The following is a 22395-nucleotide window of genomic DNA, read 5'->3' as shown; positions in this document are numbered from 1 at the left end:
AGCATTTCGGAACTTGGGTAGTAGCAAGCAAATGCAATAGAATTTGGAAGGTTTTGTGTTAGTCATTCTGTCCTTTGAGGAAGTGGTAGCATACACTTCTTGTGTCATCAAAATTTAGATCAGTCATTTCTATAGTACAATGATAATGTTAGACTTTTTATAGACTATAAGATCTAGACCTGGAAGAGGGTATGTTTGACCTCTTCAGCATTTTTTTCATTGCCACATTGTAAAGAAAATTAACATTTAAACAGGAAGATATCCATGCCCTACCACTACCAGACAGTGTGGAATCACCGCTGCTAACACTTTTCATATGTATGTTACACATTTTTTGAAAGCTGTATGGTAAACATGTAGCAGTAATATGGTAAATTAAAATGGTAAAATGCAAAAATTATATAAGAAAGTATCAAAGGCAGAAGGAAGTAGAACTTGAAAAGTCCTAATTGTGGTACTCAGAGAAGTAACAGTGCTAACGAGAGTGTCTTAGCGGACCTTCTTAAACAAGGCTAGGATGGTTTGATTCTTTGGATACAATTCATTATTTTAGGTTTACTTTTAACTTTTAAATTTCTAATGGTGACTCTGGTTCCCTCCTTCCCTCCCTCCCTCTCTTTTTTTGCATGTGATTTTGTTTGCATGGCTGCGTCTGCACAGTGGGTGTGTAGACTCTGCTCTGTTTCACAACACCGACACCATAGGGCTCTGCAGACAGACATTGGTCATGCTTTAGCCTTTCCAACCCCAGTACCTGGACATGGGCCCTGGTTTCATCTTTTTGAGCATAAGAGGAAGAGAATAAAGAAGTTTTGGGATGGCTTATTAGCAGCTCTATAATTGACTCAAAGAGCTGATATTCTGAGAGAAACAATATATTTGTATTTTGTAATCTGCAGTATCTTTCTTGATGTGTATGTCCTCATTTTTATTTATTATGGATTGTAGGAGACCAAATGCAATTACCATTGTACTCTCCTTTTAAATCACGAATGAGTGAACTCCTAGGCATTTTTAAGCTGGTCTAAGGTATCCTCAACTTGAAAATCCTTGCTCTCAGAGGGTCTCCATTTACCTTAGGCTTGTGGAAACCCTAAAAGCAACCTTGCTACTTCAGTTTTAGGCTTTCTAAATTCCTATCACTTTCCTCAGAGTGGGCCTTTAAATACTAAAAATCGTTTAGAAGATTCTTCCTAAAAGGAAAAAAAAGAAGATTTTTCTTTCCATCTAGAGATAGAAAGAGAGAGGGGGGGTCAGGGAGGGGGAGGGGAAGGGAGAGAGAGGGATGGAAGAAGGAAAGGAGAGGGAGAGAGGGAAGAAGGGGGGAGAGAGGGAAGGAGGGAGGGAGAGGGAGAAAGGGAAGAAGGGGGGAAAGAGGGAGGGAGGGAGGGAGGGGGAGAAAGGGAAGAAGGGAGGGAGAGAGGGAGGGAGGGAGAGAGGGAGGGAGGGAAGGAGGGAACCAGAGTCACCATGATGTCTGGTGGTATTTTCCATATTATCTTTGTCCTTCTTTAATTATTTAAGAACCATTGGTGGTGTTCTAATATTGGGAGTGTGAAATGAAAAGATTGCACATTTACTGTATGATTTGCATCTTGATGTTATATTATACTTCTCTTGTGAAACACAGCGGATTAGAGTCAAGGACGGTTTCTTTTTCTTTATAGTTTTAAGATACATTTTGGCTGCAGTCTACTTGCATAATAGCTAATCCTCTCCAAATTTGTGTTTGTGCATTTTATTTTCCTCCCTTAATGTACTGTTCAGCAATTACACTGGTAAAATGTTTTCCCCACTTTTCAAATTTTCAAGTTTTATATTTTATAATTTTATCATTTGAAAGCTTAATGATGGTGATGATATTCCATCATTTTGGTCATTTGTGAAAATGTTAAACCATCCAGATTTTGGGTTAGTATAATAGCGTAATGATTTTAAGCAAAGTGTAGACGCTTTTAAAATGCAATATTCATGTTCTAGGGTATTGGTACGGTATAGAGCTTGAAAAACCCCATGGCAAGAATGATGGTTCAGTTGGAGGTGTGCAGTATTTTAGTTGTTCTCCAAGATATGGAATATTTGCTCCCCCATCCAGGGTACAAAGGTGAGAAAAAGGGGATTTGTGTATGTTTACATAAATGTTTTGAAATTTGAAGTTGCACACAGAGACCCTAATTTTATCTGGAGACACACACCAAGTGTAACTTGTGCCTTCTTTTAAGGGTTAACCAGCCACCTTCTTCAGAGAGAAGGCTCATGGAAAGCTAAATTTGCCTTGCTAAGGATTTGCAATTTTAAAAACCTTCTTTTTTCCTCATTTGCAAACCCTATGAGTATGTGTAGGCTATTAGAAGTGGCGTTTGAAGCTAAGAACAGTGAGAGCAGCAAGCTTAATCTGTCATGCAAACAAAAGTAAAAATGCTCCCTGATTGCTTCAGTCACATCCTAACTACATTAAATTTCCTGCCAGCAGGCACCCATTCATTCTCCTGCAAACCTAATGGAACCAAAATGGCTTTTCCTCTGATTTCTTTAGTTTTCAAAAATAGATAGGCAGTAGATCTTTGGGGGAAGTGAAGTTTCAAGGACTTATATATAATAAATCTCCTCGGTGTTTCTTCGTAAGACAGTAACACTTCTGTGCACCTTACTCTGGTTTTAAAAAACAACTTGAGCAGAAACAAATCCCTGTGAAATTCCAGGTGGAAAGTGAAGTGCCTTATGTGCTGGAAGAGCTGGCTTGGTGTGCTTTTCAGTGGCTGGGAAATGGGATGCGAATCTTTCAATAAGGGAGAACATACATGGTCTGATCATATTCCTAAGTCTAGAACCCTGATCACACTCCGGCTCCCTTACGAGCCTGTGACCGCTTCCAGGCAAATTCATTTTAGTTTCTCATATCAACTTTCGTCCTCAGTTTTTTTGTGTGTTGAATAACTGCATATACTTTTTGTATTAATTTCCTTCTTTTTACAATGCACTTGGTATTGTCATTTTCTTCTTTTTGATAAACATTCAGCACACAGTGATTTTGTAGTTCCTAAAGTATCCTCTGTTAAATGTTACTTCCTTTGGTCCAAATAGGCGTTTGTTTGGTCAGGTAAGCCAGAAAATAACCATATCTGTTACAAACATTTATTGAGCATTTAATAAGCAGAGGGCTCTATAGTGTGTGGCCTGGCTGCTTATGTCACTGTGACTCCTCTGTGTCCAAGCCCAGGCAGTGTAAGCCATTATGATTATTCCCGTTTTGGCAGGTGAAGAAACAAATTACAAGAGATAAAGTAACTTAGCTAAAGTCATGTGGCTAGTTAGGGGTGGAGCTGGACCCAGCCCAGGTTTGTTATTTTGTTTTATTCTAAGTCCATACTTTTAGGCACTTTGCTGGTGCTGCTCCTCCTCCCCTACCTCCTCCTCCTTTTTTTGTAGTCATTTTTTAAATGAAGAAAAGGAAATGCTAGTAATGAATCATGTGCACAACTTCTGGGCCCTGTTTTCAGCACTGTTCATGTATTTAGTCAACTACAGAGGAGGAAAAATTTATTTGAGGGCTCAAGTTTCCAGAGGTCATAGTCCATCGAAGGCTGGATCCATTTCTTGGGGCTCAAGATAAGGCTGAAAATTATGGCAGTGTGTGTGGCAGAGGGAAGCAGCTCACATCATGGTGATCAAGAAGCAGAGAGAGAGAGAGAGAGAGAGAGAGAGAGAGAGAGAGAGAGACACTTCACTCTGAAGATACAAAATATATACATCAAAACCATCTCCTCCAGCCACACCCTACCATTTTCAGTTACCACTCACCTAATCCCTATCAGGGGATTACATCACTGATTGGGTTAAGATCTCACAACCCATTCATTTCTCCCCTGAACCATCTTGAATTGTCTCACGCATGAGCTTTTGGGGGGACACCTCACATCCAAACCATAACAGATGATTTACTTCTCCACACCCGGTGAGTGGGGCACTGTACTGCTCCCTGATTCACAGACAGGAAGGCAGGACCCAGAGTGATTAAGTAAGCTATGCTCCCAGAGGGGATTCGAACCCTGACCATCTAGAATCAGGATGTGTGCTTCTTAACATAGCTCTGGTGGATAAAGGAGCTCTGGCGACTTCCTTTAAGAAGTTGCAAGGGGTGACCTTGGGAGTGAGGTCCACTGAGCCACTGGTCAGGCTCCTGCGCTCTGCTACTTGGGAAAGTCGTCATTGGCACGTTGCTACAGGCTTATACAGATTTTGTTTCCTAGTCATGAGGACTGGGATTCGTTTCATGTTCCATTACCCAGAGTGTGTAGTTTGGTGCTTTTTAGGCACAGTAAGTATTGATCAGCTCTGATTCCCAGTTCAATGCTTTTCTGCAGGAACAGCCCTTTTTTCCTCCTCTGCACTGTGAAGCCACATTCTTTCTCATGGTTTCATTTTTCCTCTGGCTTTGTTTTTGACTTTGTGTTTTGCTTGCCTTCTGTTGGGCCTTCTTTAAGGTGGTGCATTTGAAAGCAGCTCCCTCTTAACAGAAACAGGGCTGTCTCTAAATGAACTGCTGTCTCAATCCAGCTGTCTTCCTGTCATCTTCTGATTGTCTCATTCATCATCATCAAATACTATTAAGTGTCTTTTAGCACTTTGTGCTGTGCTAGGCATTCTATAAGCAAATAAAACAGACATGGTCTCTGATTTTGAAGAGTTTCTAATCCAAATCAGTTTTGATCTCTTTAAAGACCCCATTGATCCCCAAGATGGAAGGATTTTTAAATTAGGGACTGCTTGAGGACAGTCCTAATAAGGTAGTGACCTATCACATCCTCACCTTACATCTTTCTCCTTGGAATTATAGCTGCCTTTTATTTTTCCCCTTTCCATTTAAAAAATGTGCCTCCTATCCCAGAATTGTTGCACATATTATTTCCTCTGCTGGGTTGGCTTTTTAGACCCATTCACCATTACCCAACTTCCATTCAGCTTATATATTTATATATACACACACACACACACACACACACACACATATATCTATATATCTATATATCATATATCTATATACATTTATATATTTGGTCAATATATAAATCAATCAGTGTTTCTTTTGAATAAATACTCTGAGAAAACTCACTAAATCCTCCCCGACACGTGTGCACCCTGACCAGAAGATCTTCATTAGCATAGTATTCATTTTCTTAGTTCTTATCAGTAGGCACTTAACTTAATGAGCTGATCACCTTTAGGATTCGGTTACTCTCTACTGTCCATCACCACTTCATCCAAATCTGTCTTGTTCACCATTCATCAAGTCACATTCTTTGTGTCCCTCAGTCCCTCATTGGCTGCGGTGTGTTGTATGCCATGTGAAAATGATGCAGGTGGCTTGTGTGTGGAGCTGCAGATGCTGCAGGAGTTGCAGGATTCCTTGATGGAAGTGAATCGTGTTGCAAGAAGGGATTGACACAGGAGGCCTTGCAGATTTAGGTCAGTAAGCAGTTGAAAGAAGATGACGCTGTCAGGGTTGGCTTTTCAAAAATAAGGAATAATTTGAATATCAAAAAATGAAGAGGAAACCCATGGGGAAGGTGACCTTTATGATTGTGCTTAAAGTCAAATATAAAGGGCCTTGAATTATGTCAGCCATACAGTTTTATCAGAAAAATTCTACACACACACAAACTTAGCCAATATCTTTTTTTCCAACTTAAGAATCCATGATATTTTTATAATTTTAATCTACTATTTGTTAAATTTAATAAAATAAAAATATTTTCATATTTTTTTAAGTTCCTTTGAAAATAAAGTTCCAAAGAAACAAAATCAGGTTTCTATTTTAAGCTAATTTACTTTAAATTGACTTTTCATACTTTTGATTCTTAGATAGTGATTCTGATTGTTCCATTTGAGTATTGCCTATCTCCCACACTAGGCTGAAGCTTATTCCTGGCTTATATGGGTGCTCAATAAATGTTTGTTGAATGAAAGAAGTAACAAATACTAATTGGTGTGAAAACCTTGGTGTGAAAACCTTGGTTGAAAACCTGAACACCAACTACTTTTAATGAGGTACGCTTTGTTTGTTCTGTTTATAGACTAACAGATTCCCTGGATACTCTTTCAGAAATTTCTTCAAATAAACAGAATCATTCTTATCCTGGTAAGATAACATAGTTTTATATTGCTAATAAATATTTGTAGCCACGGGTAATGGTACAGAACTTTAGTCCCAGATACTTGGGATGCTGGGCCAGGAGGATCACAAGTTTGAGGTCAACCTTGGTAATTTAGTAAGTCTCTGTCTCAAAAAAAAAAAAAAAAAAAAGGAACAATAAGGTTTAGGGATGTAGCTCAGGGTAGAGCTGCTTGCATAGCATGTGTCTGTTGATTTGATCCCCAGTATTGGGGAAAAAAAAAAAGAAGTTCTTTTGTTTTAGTTCATTGTATTGTCAAGTTTGTATGTAAACAAAGTAGTACATGAATGCATTTGTATAGTTCTTCTAATCATGGAGCAAATATCTGTTACCCACCCCTCAGCTGAGGATTACCTGTGTTGTAGAAACTCCTGAGTACCCACCTGCTTCTCATCTGCCTCCCTCATCATATATCCCATCCTAAGGTTGTGAGTCTTGAATACTATGTTAATTGTTTTCAGTGTATATCATATATATATATATGTGTGTGTGTGTGTGTGTGTGTGTGTATAAATAATGTTTAGTTTTGATTAGTGCTTGCTATTTTGTTATGTAGCATCCCATTAAAATGCAGGGTGGTTATTTCAGGTTATGTCCTGTTTTTTTGTTAGTACATTGTGTGTTGTAGTACATTGTGTGTTGTGGTGCATGGGCGACTGTGTCTCTAGGTTGCCAGGTGAGGATGGCCATGTCCTCAACATTCCCTAGGGAGCGCCAGGTGCTTGCAGCATACACTCTGTCCCTCTGTACCTCCTGACACTGATCTTGTTTGGCCTAGGAATCTTTGCCAGTCTGATGGTGTTCAGTGGTATCTCACTGTAGCTTTAATTCATACTTTCCAGATTACAGAAGAGGTGGAGCCAGGCTTCAGTTTATGGGCCATATCCATTTGCTCTTTTACCAAGTACCTGTTTAAGTCTCTTGCCCATTTTATTTTTTGGCATGTATTGTTTTTTATCTTATTAATTTGTAGATCTTTCTTTGTGTATTTTAGGTGCTAATATTTTTTTTTCAGTTTTTGCCTAGTTGATTGTTTGTCTCTTCACTAATTTTTTTAGTCTTTGCATAAATAAAAGTTCTCGATGTTTATGTAGTCAAAGAGCAAATCCTTTTATGGCCTGCATTTTTTTTTTGTTTTAAGAAGTTATTTCCTAAGACAGATATCATAAAGGTATTTTTCTACATTGTGCTTTAAAAGTTTTTATATATTCATTTTTCACATTTGTTGTCAGTTCACTTGGAATTGACTTTGTGGGTGGTACGGATCAAGTGTAATTTTCTTTTCCATATGGATGACCATCTGTGAGAGAGTTATTTGTATTAACACCAGCCCGTAAGTCCTTGTTGAGGTCAACTTATGACATATGGATGGATTTTCACCATTCTGATAGCCTTGTGTTTTAATTGGGGGTTCCCTGAGGAGGTGCGGTGATGTGTTGGTGTGCTGGAGCTGCCTTGGCTGGCAGTGGCTTCTTCCTCTGCTGTCATATGGTCTCTGTGTCCTGATCTCCTCCTCTTGTAAAGATACCTATCACATTGAACTAGGGCCCACCCCAGGACCTCGTCTTACCTTAATTACCTATTTAAAGCCTATGTCTGTGTACAGTCCCATTCTGAGATATTGGAGGTTAGGAGTTAAGCTTATCAGTGTTAGGGGGACCCAATTCAGCCCCTGACAGAGGTTGAGTATTTTTTTCACATGTTCACCCCTCAGTGAACCTTGTTTGGTGAGGTGTCTGTTCATTTCTTTGCTCAGATAGATTATTTTTTTTCTTGGTATTTTCTTGTTGTTGAGTTCTTTGTGTATTTTGAATACTAGACCAATAAGATAAGTGTTTTGAAAATATTTTCTCTCAATCCATGGCTTGTACTTTTACTCTCTTTTTTTGGTATGTGTGTGAGAACCAGGGATTGAACTCAGGCGCATTTGACCACTGAGCCGCATCCCCAGCACTATTTTATATTTTATTTAGAGACAAGGTTTCACAGAGTTGCTTAGCACCTTGCTTTTGCTGAGGCTGGCTTTGAACTCGAGATACTCCTGTTTTAGCCTTCAGAACTGCTGGGATTACAGGCGTGTGCCACTGCGCCTGGCTTCCTTTTACTCTCTTAATGGTGTCTTTCACAGAGCAGAAGTCTTAAATTTTAATGAAAACCAAGTTAATCAGTTTTGGGGGATTCTGTTAGAGATCCCTGTGTTATTGGTGGTGCTTTACTATGATATTTCTAGGTGGGGGTTTTTTGTTGTTGTTGATTTGGGTTTTGGTGTAACCTGTTTGGTATCATGGATCTTGGAATTAGTACCTTGATCTTTATTCAAGTCAATAAAATTTTTACTCATTATACTTCAAGAGTATTTTCTCCTCCATTTTCTTTATTATTTCCTCCTGAAATTCTGATTGGTTGTTACTTTGGACATACTTTTTTCCCCATGCCTCTTATATTTTTTCACAACTTGTCCTCTGATCACATTCTGAATATCTTCAGAGTTTTCTTCCTGTTTTCTGATTCTCTCTTTAGCAGTGTTTATTCTCTTGCTTAATCTAGACACAAAGTTATCAATTGTAGAAATTTATTTATTTATTTTTAAAAATCTGGTTGTTATTTACTATCACTTATTTCTCCATATTTTCAAGTTCTTTGTCTTTAAACATTTAAAATTAAATTCTTATTTTATTCTGTGTTAAGTAATCAATATCTGAAGTTTTTGTGAATCTAATTCAATATCTGTTTCTGTTGAGCCTGATTTAGGGTGCCTTCTTTTCTTGTGAGTTTTGCAATTTATTATTGTGAGGTGCTTCATTTACTTGGAGTTTTAAAGATGAGAATTCTTTGAGGCCTGGGTTGATGCATTCTGAGATTATATTTACTTTTGCCAGTGGCTGGAGGCACTGCTCACCTGGGACTTTACCTTATGTTCCGTGCAGCACTTTTTATTTTTCACACTGATAGCATGAATTTAACTCATGGTCATAAACTGTGAGGGTAGAAGTTTTTGCCTTTTACTGAGCATGAGGTTGGACACAAATCCCTTTCCTTTGTCTTCATTGGAATGTGTTTCCTTCTGTTTCTTACTTAAGCTTATGCTGAGTGAGCTCCTTTAACCAGAGTCCCTTTTAGTGAGAATTCCCCAACTTGGGTAGGCCCTTGCTGCTTCCTTCCCACTCCCTGGTGCATCCAGAAAGGCAAGAGCCCTGGTTCCTAGAATTGAGTGAAAACTCTGTGGTGTGCTGTCTGGATGCCTGGTGATCACTCATGCTTTCTTTCTTTTTAAAAATTTTCTTTGAAACTGTGCCTTTTGTGTAAGTTCATCAGTTTTAATATAGTTGTTTTAAATTAAGGTTGTTCTGGGGCTGAGGATGGGGCTCAGTGGCAGAGCACTTGCCTAGCATGCATGAGGCCCTGAGAATCCTTTGTAAGAATTTATCTTTTGTGAAGTCTTTTTTTTTTTTAAACTCTCTCTTATGTATACAGCAACAATCAAGGAGTTCAGCTCTGAAGTTTATTACTTACTCTTTTATAAATGGAGTATTTTTAATAATGGTGTTTTAAAATCATCATTTTTTCATGATTATCAAGATTGCAATATTCAGTCATAAAAGGAATCAACTGTATCAATATATGATTCAGTTTATTTGAGAAATATTATGGTAAAAACTTCCAAAAGTACTGTCATGATCTTAACTTATCCCGTATGAGTGTAGTTTGCTCAGGAAGGTAAAGGTAAGAATCTGTCAAGAAATCTGAATGGCCAATATGCTCTGTGTTTACACTTTTTTTTCCCCCAAAGAAATATTTCATATCATAGAACATCTGTAGAAGAGAAATGACCAGAGATAACTTTTTAAATAAGGAGTTGAAAATGTGTGATTTATTTTTCTTCTTCTGAAATTAATTTCATATTTAGGTTTTAGGAGAAGTTTCAGCACAACTTCTGCTTCTTCCCAAAAAGAGATTAACAGAAGAAATGCTTTTGCCAAGTGAGTATTAAGAAGATTTAGAAAAACACCTTTCAAGATGAGCATGATGGGATTCTATGAAGGAAGAAAAGTGGAATTTCTGTGTTGTACGTTGCTTGGTAGAATTTTGACACATAAGAGAGAAGGTGTGATCAGTGTATTGAATTCTCTCCTTTGCAAGCTCAATTAAAAATGTCACCAGTGACTAAATATAGCAGTCTTGCATATATTTTCTCAGAGGTTAGTACTGCTAATAAAAGTCAGAGGAATTTACATTTTGTGTTTTCCTTGAGTAGGGTGGATTTATTTTAAACACTGCTTATTAAAGTAATCTGAGATTTGACTTAATATGATCAATGCACGAGAGAAATGTAAGGCCTGTTTACATAAGGTAATCTTAAAATATTTTTAAAAAATGCATGCCCCCTCCCCTTATAGCATGTACTGCTCAAAGCCATCGCCAGTTTTGAGAGTTTTGAGATTGGTCTTCTCGCTGGAGTTTAAGAGCAGCAGTAACTCTGTGCTCCAGTTTATTGAAGATATTCAAGAGTTCTTAGGCAGAGTGGAAGATGTTTACTAAGAAGAGATAACCAGGAGATGAAAGACTGCTGAAGGGAAAGAGGTAGAAAAATCAGTGTGGGGATTGTGGTGAGTGGAAGGACATGATACAGAGGAACGAGGGGAGGAGCAGAAAAGAAACAAAGCTGAGCCCAGAGAATGAATGACATGCCAGCAGGTATGGGCGTGTCAAGACTGGCTCTTGACCCGGGGAGGAGACAGCAGTGCTCGTTTCCTATAAAAATAGAGACTTAAGCTTTACTAACATGGATACAGATTGACACTAGAACCTGTGTAAAAACGACTATACTTTCACCGAAGATATAGAACCCATTTTTAGAATTATGTATTTTTACGTAAAGAGAGTGTGTGACCAAAATGTTTGGTGACCAGTGTTCTCAGGAACAGAGGACCTGTAGGTGCTGGCGGTTGGTAGGAAAGTGGCCCCCGATCTTCGGAGTAAGAGAGACAGTGCAGCGACTGGACCTCCACCTGCAGAGTTGATGGTGTGTCACGCTGTTGTTAATCAGGAAATGTGATGTATTTTGAAGGATCTGTATTGAGAAAGTGAGTTTATTGAGGTTGGCCAAACGCTATGTTGTTTTCTCGCTTATTTACAAGGGAATGAATAATATTTCCAGAAGAAATGCGAAAAATGTAGTCAGAAGGGGTGAAAACTCCTGGGTGAGAAGTGTGCAGGACTTGGGCCAGAGGACACAGTGCCCATGCGTGTGACAGGGAACCGCAGAGGGGCGCCACTTGTGTGGAAGAGCAGGTTGGTTTTCTATTCGTGGGGGAGAAGGTAGCGATGAATGCGCTTCACTCAGAGGAAAAGGTGACTGAGCGCATTGGAAGCAGTTCTTCAGAAGCCCATGCACAGCTCATGCCAGGAATGGGAGTAACAAAGAAAATGAGCTTAGAGAGTACTGTAGGAGCTTGGGGACCTGTCGCCACCAGGCATGCGTCCTCTCTCCTACTATGCTCATCCTACTGTGTGCATCCTGTCTATGACCGGCATCTCACCCCCTGTTAGGAGCCTGTGCTCACGAGTGCATGCGTCTGTGGAAAGCCGCCCAGGGGCAGGGGGTCAGCTCAGATTTAAGTATCTTTAGGCCAAACTTCTGCAACACAGTTGCCACAGGGTCCTTCATTTCACACCCCGTCGGTGTGTTCTGCCTCCCGCGAGATTTCTCCCCCGCCCCATGCACTCTTGGTGCCTTCCTCCGTCTTTATTGTAGCTTAGAACATTTTAGTGCTTTGTTATGTAAGGTTCCTAGAGCTTAGCCCGTGCCTGCCACTTCATAGGTGGCCAATGGATGTTTTTGAGTGAAATAGCTTTGATATAACAGCTCAGTTCCCCGGGCTTCTGAGCTTTGCTATAACTTGAATCAAAATGATTTCTTTTTAGAATGTTTAGTATTTATCCAAACCATTAATTTTGATTTAGATAGCGAATTTGGTTTATTGCTCATTGCTGTCTTTTTCTTTTTTAAAAAAATATTTATTTTCTTTTTAGTTTTAGGTGGACACAATATCTTATTTTACTTTTATGTGGTGCTGAGGATTGAACCCAGTGCCTCATGCATGCTAGGTGAATGCTCTACCACTGAGCCACAGCCCCAGTCCCCTTTTTTGCTATCTTTATAAGCTCTTTGGTTTAGGAAAGTTGAGTGTACAACATTTAAAACATTAAGGAACACTAGATGCGGATAAGGAACATCTGTAATTTTGTCACTCCATGAGATTATCCCTGTCAGCACCTTGGTGTATACTTTTCCAGTTTTTTTTTTCCTAATGCATGTGTCTGAGGGTTTTTTTTTTTTTTTTTGGCAAAGTTAGATGGATCAAACTCAGTATTTATACCCTTTAGAAAGCTTTTTCCTTAAAAATATCAGGAACATAATCCCATGTTCTTTAATATCTTTCCTCACTGACTTTGGCAATGTTTTTAAAAAGACTGCACTATGCTATGATATGGAAACATTTTAAAAAATCAACTCTTTTATTTTAGTTGTAGATGGACATAATATCTTTATTTATTTTTGTGGTGCTGAGGATCGAACCCAGTACCTCACTCATGCTAGGCCACTGTGCCACAAACCCAGCATCTGGAAACATTTTTATATCATAATAGCATATGAAAAAAATCATAATTTGACTAATAATAGATGCCAAACTTTTAAAACATGTATCTCTTCCTCTCACCAACCCTTTCTCTGTGTGTGTGGGCACATGCATGCTCTGCACAAGGTCAGATAAATATCCAGCATTATTTTCTTTTAGTTCTTTTTTTTTTTTAAATTATGCATTAGGACTTAAATATATTTGGTATTCATATTTGGAATTTTGAAACTATCAAAAACACTATCTCATTTCCTATCACGGAAGGTAGCTCTTGGGCGGGGCAGGCTTGAGGCCTTGGCTGAGTTCACTGGTGAGTGAGTCCCAAACATTCTTCTCTCCGAAACAACGAATTGCCCAGCATCCCTAATTCAGGGTTCCCTGTTCTGAAGTTTTACTTGTCCTCGCATAAAATAATTCTGTATATTTTTAATTTTTCTAGATTTATAGTTATTTTGGGGGGTTAGATCCACCCTAGGGCCTCTCACCTGCTAGGCAAGCACTCTACTCCTGCATCATAGCCCCAGTCATTTTCTTTGTTATTTGTCATTCTTGTGCCAGAGCCACATTGTTTTAAGGGTTGTGACTGTAATTAAACAAACAAACAAACAAACAAACAAACAAACAGCAATGTAATTATGGCCTCATCATTTTTCAACCTTTTCTTGATGGCTGATGCCCATCTGGTGGTGAGTTAGCCCTGGCCTGTGTGCCTGGGCAGCCTGGGCCTGAGGTTCTGAGCCTGTGCTCCTCTTAGGGAGAGCAGGAAGGAAGCAGGACCTCTTTCACGGATTTGTGTAAGGCAGAATGAGATAATATATGGAGGTGTAAGGCACGTACTGAGTGCTCAGGAAGCGATAGCTCACTGTCATTATGTGGAGATTACTATAATTTTGTCATGATTCAAAAATTGTCCATTTGGAGTGAATTTGAAATATTAACAAATGTATGTTTCTATTTAGAAAAAGAACTTTCATTTTTCTTTTGTATGTTCTTCCCTAAAGATCTGTGCTTTTTCTCACACATTGTTTATTATTGTATTTGTGCATTTGACATAGCAAATAATAATTTTACATGTATTTTATAACTAGAATTCTGTTACTTTTATTGGCAAGTGCAACTCAGAATAAGCCTGTAAGCCTCAGCTTTCTGCCCATAAAATTCATGTCCTCTTCCTTTCTGCGGTTGTGGTTGATAGGAAATGAGATAGTGTTTTTGATAAAGTATTTAAAAATATATAAAAATGAAATAAAATAGAAAAAATAAGTAGGGTCTGGGTTCTGTTTCCAATGAGATCTATGCAGTTTGGGTAATAGATTCTGCACTGTATTTGCTGTGGTCCTGGGGAGAAGGGTTTCTTTTGGAGCAGTGGCATGGGACAGACGGTGGAAGGCTCAGGTAGGATTGGTGGTTTCTGGAAGATCTCTGATGAGAGGGCAGCAAGATCTGGGCCGCAGTGTACCCATCGCGGGTGAACGTCAGGATCAGCGACTTCCAGCACATCACGGAAGGTAGCTCTTGGGCGGGGCAGGCTTGAGGCCTTGGCTGAGTTCACGGGTGAGTCCCAAAGAGTTTTGTTAACCAGGTCACATTGGCAGCAGGTGCTGGGAGGTATCTGTAGTCCATCATGAGGAGGGAAAAGGAAGGAATCCTGCCCAGGGCACCCAGACCTCATTTGGTGTTAGTGATGCGATAGCTGCTGCTTAGCATTTTAAAAAATCAAGCTGTTCCCATAAAGTGTTCTCTTTTGTGAATGACAGTGACGAATTCTGAATCTGGCCTTGGAATAAGTATGGTCAGTTGTCTTCTGTGGCTGTCACACCTAAGGACTGTTCTCACTTTCCCTTCTGGACAGGTCCAAGACCGCTTTGCGTCGCAGCTGGAGCAGTACCAGCACAGCAGGTGGCCTTGAGGGGAGTGTGAAGCTGCACCGGGGCTCTCAGGTCCTGCTCACGAGCTCTAATGAGATGGGTACCGTTAGGTACGTGGGCCCCACGGACTTTGCTTCAGGGATCTGGCTTGGACTGGAGCTCCGAAGCGCCAAGGGGAAGAACGATGGCGCCGTGGGTGACAAGCGCTATTTCACCTGTAAGCCGAACCATGGAGTCTTAGTTAGACCGGGAAGAGTGACCTATCGGGGAATCAATGGGTCCAAACTTGTGGATGAGAATTGTTAAGCTTCTAAAATATGAGTCGAGCTCAGAAGTGTGAGTGCACAGTGCACACGCACACCGTGTAAAATAAGAACCCATGGCATATGGTTTTACTTTCTTTAGCCATTATCTAACATGTGGAAATGCAGCGTATAGTCATCTTCCTACAAACCCTTACAACAATGAGTGACTCCTTAAAAGGCCACAAGCATGAGCTCTAGATATCATGGTTCTCTTAAAAGGTTTCCAAATAAGCATTTTTAAAAGCTTTAAAAGCTTTAGGTCCCAAGAAAAATTCCAGGACTCAAAAAAGGAAGAAAGGAAAGAATGTGCCACCAGGTGATAAATGGATGTGTTGCTTTGCTTGTTGTGTTTCATTTTTGCACATGATGTTGGATTTGTCCCGATTGTGAAGGTTTTCACTAGCTTTGGTTAACAGTGTTCACATGACCTTTTTCTGTCACATGTTTTCTGAGTTTTTCTTTCTGTCTTGAGTTTTATTACTAATAATTACCTTAAGGTAATAGCAACTAGGTGTATTTTTGATATTTCTGATAAAATCACATGACCCTTCAGGAATGGCTCATATCAAGGTGTGTTAGAATGTGAGAGGTGGATGAACCCTGGGCAGTCTGGCGTGGCCTCTGGCCCCTTTGCTGAATACAGAAATGGAATCTGTCCTACCCAGGGCCACCAACTAGTTGGTTGGCAAACAACCATGGGTCTCCTGACTTGTGGTTCATTGCTTTTCCCTCTATGCAAAGTAGGTAACCTCCGAGTTTTCTTCTGCTGCTTGCCTGTCTAATCTGTATGAACTACAGAAAAACTCACAATTAAGGTTTATGAATTCAAATCAGAATGTTTTGCACTTGTTTAACTTCTTCCCTAGATGTATCTATCTCACACACGCTCACTTATGCACACATGCACGCACACTCAAAGCACTTTTAAAACATGATGCACTTTCATCTTTGTAGATTGTCTGACATTCCTTTCCTCCTGGAATATGAAAAACATTTTAAAAATGTATTCAACAGAAGAGAGCAAATTAAGTTATGTCAGGAAGGGCGTATTACTTGTTCATTTAAATGTGTATGATTCCCGGGCTTTTTTGTTCTGTCACTGGTCAGCCTGGTGTTGTTGGCTGCAGTGGCTGTTCTTCGCCCCCAGAGGTTGCAGAGGTCAGCCTCTTACAGAGCGACAAACGGCACTGTGTACCATGTTCCTCCTTGAGTATATGTTACAAACTAAGCTTTGCTAAAGTGATGTAATAATGTCCAAAGTCTGTCTTGTATTGAAGTTTCTGTCCTATGTGTGTAAAGATTTATTGTAAATATTTAGACTTCAAACTACCGCAGAATATTGGAACAATTTATAAGATTAAAAGTATCCTTCAGAATGGAGCTTGCTTTGTGCTTAGAAATAAAATATGCTGAACTATTTTGCAATATACTATTTTAAAATCTAAATTCTGTTACTTTGTTGCCTTTTTTTTTTAAAAAAAGTGTGGTATGTCAATAAATACTGCTAGACTTATTTTCCTGAAATACATTTGCAAAATAAGGCTGCTTTATAACCAAGGATTATTTTTATTGATTGAAGAAAATAAGTGTGCTGTGATTTAAAAGTAGATTTATTTTATTATATAGATTATTTCTTAAAAACTATTTATACCTGAACATGAAATCCATGACTATACTGAACTTGAAATTTATAATTCTGTTAAATATAAAACTCTCCGAGTTAAAAACAGTAACGCCAACACTGAATTTATTTTTGATGTCAAAGAACCAATTCTCATCCTATTCAGATCAAGATTTTTAAATCCATTTAACATGTATGTTTAAATATACTATACATACAAATTAGGTGTTTCCGTTGTGTTTTGCTTATTAAATGTCATTCAAAGTTCACTTCTGGAGCATTAATAAAAAGGGAAGCTGCTTGGTTTTGGAATGGTATCTTGTCATTTACCCTGTTTGCAATTCTTCTCTTAGTAACTGAGGGCACCTGTGCCCTGGGCTTTTCTCCCCCCATAGTGATGGCAGTCCTGTCCCTATAAACAATCTTAAAAAGTACTATGCTTGTTGTTCAACAAGGAAAACTGTTTTTTTAGCTACCCTCCTGTTAGTATTATTTTTGAAGAACAGAGTCATTTCAGGATGTTTTTCTACAGTTTTTTTAAGATCACTAAACTTTGCTGGGATTCATTTAGAACATGAGAGAACACTTTGAATTGAGGCAAAAAGCAATCACCTTTTTACTGAAAAGCTTTGTTTTTGTATTTTAGGGTAAGTCAGGGGAATAATTTTAAGTGCTTAAAAATGTTCGGATAGCTGCTGAATGTGGACTGAGACCTTGTAGTCTTGGGATGAATCCCCTCCATCCTCTCCCCTCTCACAAATCATTTTCTCCTTAGCATCCACCACCCTTGGCCATGCCTAACTTTTTGTTTATTATTCCTCTCATTGAGTCCCTAAATTGAGGGGTAGGGTAGATTTGAACCTGCTTTGTCCATTGCTTTATCTTCTCACCTAGAGTAATGGCATCTGGTAGATGCTCAGCCAACATCCGAAGAGGGAGCAGAGACTGGGAAGGCCATTGGTTGCTTAATGTCTAGTTGCCGCACAGCTAGCTTGCAGTAGAGAGGTGGCTTTGAGAGACAAAGCCTGGAAAGGAGGAAAGAGGACCAGAAAGGTTTGAGTCCAGTGACCCAACTTTGTCCCTACAGAGTGACAGGTCGGAGAGTAAAAGATGTTGAGGGGCAGGAAGAGGGAAGGGGAACCCAAGAGGGTCATGGAGGCGGCTCCCTGTCTGTTTTGCTGGGGGCTGTCTTTGAACTTCTGTTTTGATGTAATGATTTAGAGAACATCTCTAATATATGTAGAGAACTGGATTCTATGCCAGTGTGCACAACATGGGTCTCCAGCGCTAAATATTTCCATTTTGAGGCTACCTATTTAGAATGCGTGATCATATGCTTTCTGACTGACCAATGTGTTAGGAATCATTCTTAATTGAAAAACACATATAGAAATTTTAACTGTCTACCAGTTATCTGTTATCTAAATGATTGGCCCTAGGGCATGTATATCACCGCATTGTAAGCGAAGGGGAGAATTCATTTAAAAATTTTTCTTCATGTTCTTTGCTTCACTACATTTATTTATAATATGAGGACAGTAGTTAATACAAAACTCACATTATCACATATATTTTAAATGTTGTTTATTAACATCCCTTGGTACATTGGCTCTTATTTACAGTGTCACATAAGCTTTGTGAATACATAAACAAACATTCTTAATGAAGCTTTTGAATAGACTGATCAGGTTCAACTTTAGAATTCTTGGATTTTAGAACAGTGGAACATGATGCTTTTGCATAGGCAAAATATTTTTCTATCAAACTTTTTGCAAATTCTCCTTTTACAGGAGGGAAGTTCTTATGGTAGAATTAGAGGAGATGGGCACATGTCACTGACATCAATATAGGTTCACTCTTGCTTGATGAAAATGAGACTTTTTCTCTTTTATAGCTCTCCCTTGAGGGGAGAGTAGGATCAAGGTCTGGGGGAGACTTTTCAAAAAGTCTAATGAATAGAGTTTTCATGGCCAGTCAATAGCGAGTCCTCTCATTTACTGCACCTTTCAAATAAGGAAATATGGTCACAGTGATACTGAGAAGGGACAGAGTTTTGAATCATGAAAAGATATTCTAAGTGTCTTAATTGAGGCCTGTAGCTTCATATAAACCTGTCCTGAGTGATTACCAGTGTCATTTACAAGATGCTAAGTCTGGTTGAAGTGCAGCTCTACCATTCAAAGTGCACCCAGATCTGGGTCTGTTGCAGAGTAAATAGTCACACCCATGTTCTCCAACAGACCCCTTTGGTCTCAGGACTGGGCTTTTTCTCCGAGTTGTTTCAGAAGTGTAGGAGGTTTAAATATCCAAACTAAACACCATCCTAGACCCACATCAGTCTTGCAGAGGTTCAGTTCTTTCAGTTACAGCCAACTAGGTTTCTCCATGGCTTCGTGATGGCCGTCCTGTCCCTATCAACTCTTAGAAAGTACCATGCTTGTTATTCAACAAAGAAAACTGTTTTTCAGCTACCCTCCTGTTGCTCAAAGTAGGTTCACCTCATTGAAGACTGAACGAATGATTGTTTTTCACATAGCAGATCAAATCACACTGACATGGAATTGAATTGTGCTAAAGTGATGTGTACAGCTTCCAGCCATTCCTTTTATTCTTTCTCAGACTCCTCTTAAAACGCAGCCAACAGTGTTAATGACATTGGTTGCCCGCGATAGTTCTTGTTAAGGATGGGGTATCACCCTCTGATACCTTGGGGGAAGTATCTCCAAATGGATTTTTAAATGAATTTTAATAGTCACAACGAGGCTCATATTGATGGCAGGGGAAATGGCTTTTGTTTATTATAGACAATATCACAGAGCAGAAGAGCACAGCAGAAGAGCATGGGCACCCTTTATGAACTTGCTAATAAAGATGGATTTTTAATGAGCATTCCAGTGGGTTATACATATCAGTTAAAAAGATCACAATTTCCCCAAAGTGATCTTCTCTGTTTCTTGAAGAAAATAAGAGCTTAGGGAATTAAGAAATGGCCCAAGATTCTTGCAGCCTCACTTCACACTCCCTGGTGTGTGACTGAGGAAAATCCAGTGTGAGGCTCTGCTTCAGTTTCTCTCTTTTTAAAAACAGAACCAGCTGCTTGTTGGTACATACACAAGAAAAAAAGAATTTCTGTCTTTGAAATTCTTTCTTTTGAGAACTGTGAAATACTACATAAATGTTACTTTGAGAGTAATGCAGAAAGATTTAAATTGTTTTTTTCCTCTCAACTATTAGGAGCAGTAAAAGGTAGGAAACTTGCCTACAGCCTTTGAGGCCTTATCTTTGTTGGATGTTTGAATTGGCTTTGTTTTTTAGATTTCACATTTCAGGATCCATTATAAAGCTGTCTTATTCACAATAGGTTTCCAGACACTGCCTTCCAGCAGTGGTGGAGAGCTATATAGACCTGAGAGGAGGGATTCTCTTCCAAGGTAATTGGGACAGAGAACTCCTCAATGAATTCCCCATCAGAACAGCACCTGGACACACAGGTTGAGGGACACCCCCGTCCAGACACCTCCTGGTCCCAAACACCTGGCTTATTCTGGGCTTTGCTACCTTGCTTTGGGAAATGGGACTGAAAGGTGAAAATCGCCTGCGGACAGAGGGCGTGGGTGTCTCATTAGATATTCTCTGTGGTGGAAGGTAAGCTTTAAAAGTGAGTTTATGATTTTACTTTGCTAATAAGGCTGCAGTTGTAGCCAAATATAACTGAAGAAAATAAGTAGTGTGACACTTAAGGCACAATGATCATTAAAAGGACGCGACACCTAGTCCTGTCCACTGCTTATTTCCGACCTCTCCCGATGGACTTCTTTTTGTATGGTAGTGGTTGTAGGTGGGTTAAGGAGATCTTTGAATAGTAAGTGAAAACACAGAACTGATGCCAACCTTTCTGGTTAGCTTCTATAAAAATATTCAATTTGGCTCACTGGGATTGACTTTGGCTCTAAGTGAATTAAGAGTCAAGTGCGCACACACACACACACACACACACACACACACACACACACATACACCCCTACTGATTATGGTCTGGGTGTTGGGTTTACCTTTCATAGATGAAATCTTACAGAATCTCAGACTTCAACATTAGAAGGGGCCTTTGAGACCAAACCACTGGTTTTTCAAATGAGCGTTTCAGTCACCTGCCTGAGTCCCGTAGGTAGATAATTGCAGTCTGGTACCCAGTGTCTCCTCTACTGCGCAGTCCGCTTGTTGTTTTTCAAGTAATTGATGGGTGCTAAATTATCCAAGATGACATACACATCTAGAACTTATCACTCTGATAGCCACTATTAAAATGTAAATATTCCAGGGAGAGTTGTGCCAGGCTTGGTTTAGTAAGTTGGACTTTCAACTGACAGGAGGGATTCTCTTCTAAGGTAATTGGGAGTTATTTCAGTTGGCTAAATAAAATGAAATATCACTTTAGATGGGTAGAAATGAGCCTAGCAAAGGCACATTAGTGTGGAGGAAGAGTTGTAAGGGATTGCTTACGAGGAGGCAGCAGGCCTTAGATTGTGGGAGCGCAGAGAGCGACTGAGGGGGTGTCAGAAGAGGAACTTACAGTGGTGGACACTTCCACAGACTTTGGTACTTGCTGCTTTTCTGAGGGTAGACTGCTGGTGCCATGGTCACCTGAGAGGGGAGCACCCAGGGCATTCCCTGCCCTGAATGCAGCAGGGAGGACATTGCTCTAGTTTTGTGGTTATAGGTCCCCTCCCTCACTAATTGTATCTTGGTCTGCTCCTATGAAGCTTCTCCAAGTTCTTCTCCTTGCTGAGCCAGAGCTAGACAATAGCTTTGTACTCCAGGAGTGCATTAAAAACCAAGTGTACCTGCGCAGGATACCAAGTGAATACGATCTTAATAGCTCCTCTGTTCTCAGTCATCCTCTTAGATTTCAGGGCATACTGGTGAGGAGCTCAGGCACGTGGGGGTGGTTTTGTGTTCACACAACTTGGGGAACCATCTGTTGTCATGAAATCAGCAAAGTCAAATGTGGATTCTTCAGGGACTCATTTAAAAAATCATTAGCCACAGACAGATTGACAACACACTGCATACAATTTTATGAATCTTGTCATGGGGAGCCTGTTACTTAAAGTGGTCTGAATTCATACCCGTCTCGTATTTTGGTCTGCAAAGCTCATCTTGCTGTATTACTAGAGGAAATCTATTAAAGTAGCCCAGCTATGTTTTAAAGAATGAAGTCAACCTGCAGTTACATAATATCTTACAGCCCTAGGGTTGACCAAGAAATAATTACATGGAGATGCCAAAAATATTTTTTAAAATAATCGCTCAAATTAATTAGTTTTCATTCTGTGGTGCTTGTTTTAACACTTGGAACCTAGTTCTACAGTGGTAGAGGGTTGATCCATTCTTCTTTTTCCATTGGGTGGACAAGAACTGCTGAATGGGAGGGTAGGAGGCGCACAGACGCTGACCCCCACCCACCCAGCCTCATGTCACTCCCCAGGTGTAAGGGGTGCTGTGCAGTCACAGTTTATGCTCTCCCACAGGGCAACTATGAGGCACAGGAGTGTTATTGTCCTTCTTTTAGATAGGGGGGAATCATTGGGTCAGATAATCCAGGGGAGCCAGGACTCTAGACTCTACCCTAGTGGAAGAAGATTTAGTCTTTTAACTATTAAGTAGAACATACTTTAAAAAAAAAAGTGTATTCCTGCTCCTTCAGTTTGCTATAATTGTGAGGAGCCATGCATTGACAAACTGGTCATTCCTCACAAATTGCTAGTGTCCCAGTGGAACTGTTGTAAC

At 39.7% G+C, this 22395-nt stretch overlaps 1 protein-coding gene across 5 annotated transcripts in view; it reads left to right on the top strand.

The window, feature by feature from the left end:
- The window catches only part of Clip4 (CAP-Gly domain containing linker protein family member 4), a 100670-nt gene extending 83750 nt beyond the window's left edge, over window positions 1-16920 (top strand). For 4 of the 5 annotated variants that reach the window (XM_078029453.1, XM_078029454.1, XM_078029452.1 and 1 more), the window contains 4 exons: window positions 1981-2104; window positions 6075-6139; window positions 10081-10153; window positions 14667-16920. In XM_078029453.1, coding sequence (XP_077885579.1) covers window positions 1981-2104; window positions 6075-6139; window positions 10081-10153; window positions 14667-14988 — 584 coding nt within the window. In that variant the 3' untranslated portion in view covers window positions 14989-16920. The remainder of the gene's footprint in view (window positions 1-1980; window positions 2105-6074; window positions 6140-10080; window positions 10154-14666) is intronic. The other variant, XM_078029455.1, reaches the window with a different exon arrangement.
- Window positions 16921-22395: the final 5475 nt, after the last annotated feature.

The sequence above is a fragment of the Ictidomys tridecemlineatus genome, chromosome 12 (genome assembly GCF_052094955.1).
Source record: "Ictidomys tridecemlineatus isolate mIctTri1 chromosome 12, mIctTri1.hap1, whole genome shotgun sequence".
Taxonomy (NCBI): domain Eukaryota; kingdom Metazoa; phylum Chordata; class Mammalia; order Rodentia; family Sciuridae; genus Ictidomys; species Ictidomys tridecemlineatus.
Note: the sequence above shows the minus strand (reverse complement) of the source record. Positions and strands in the feature narration are given on the sequence as shown.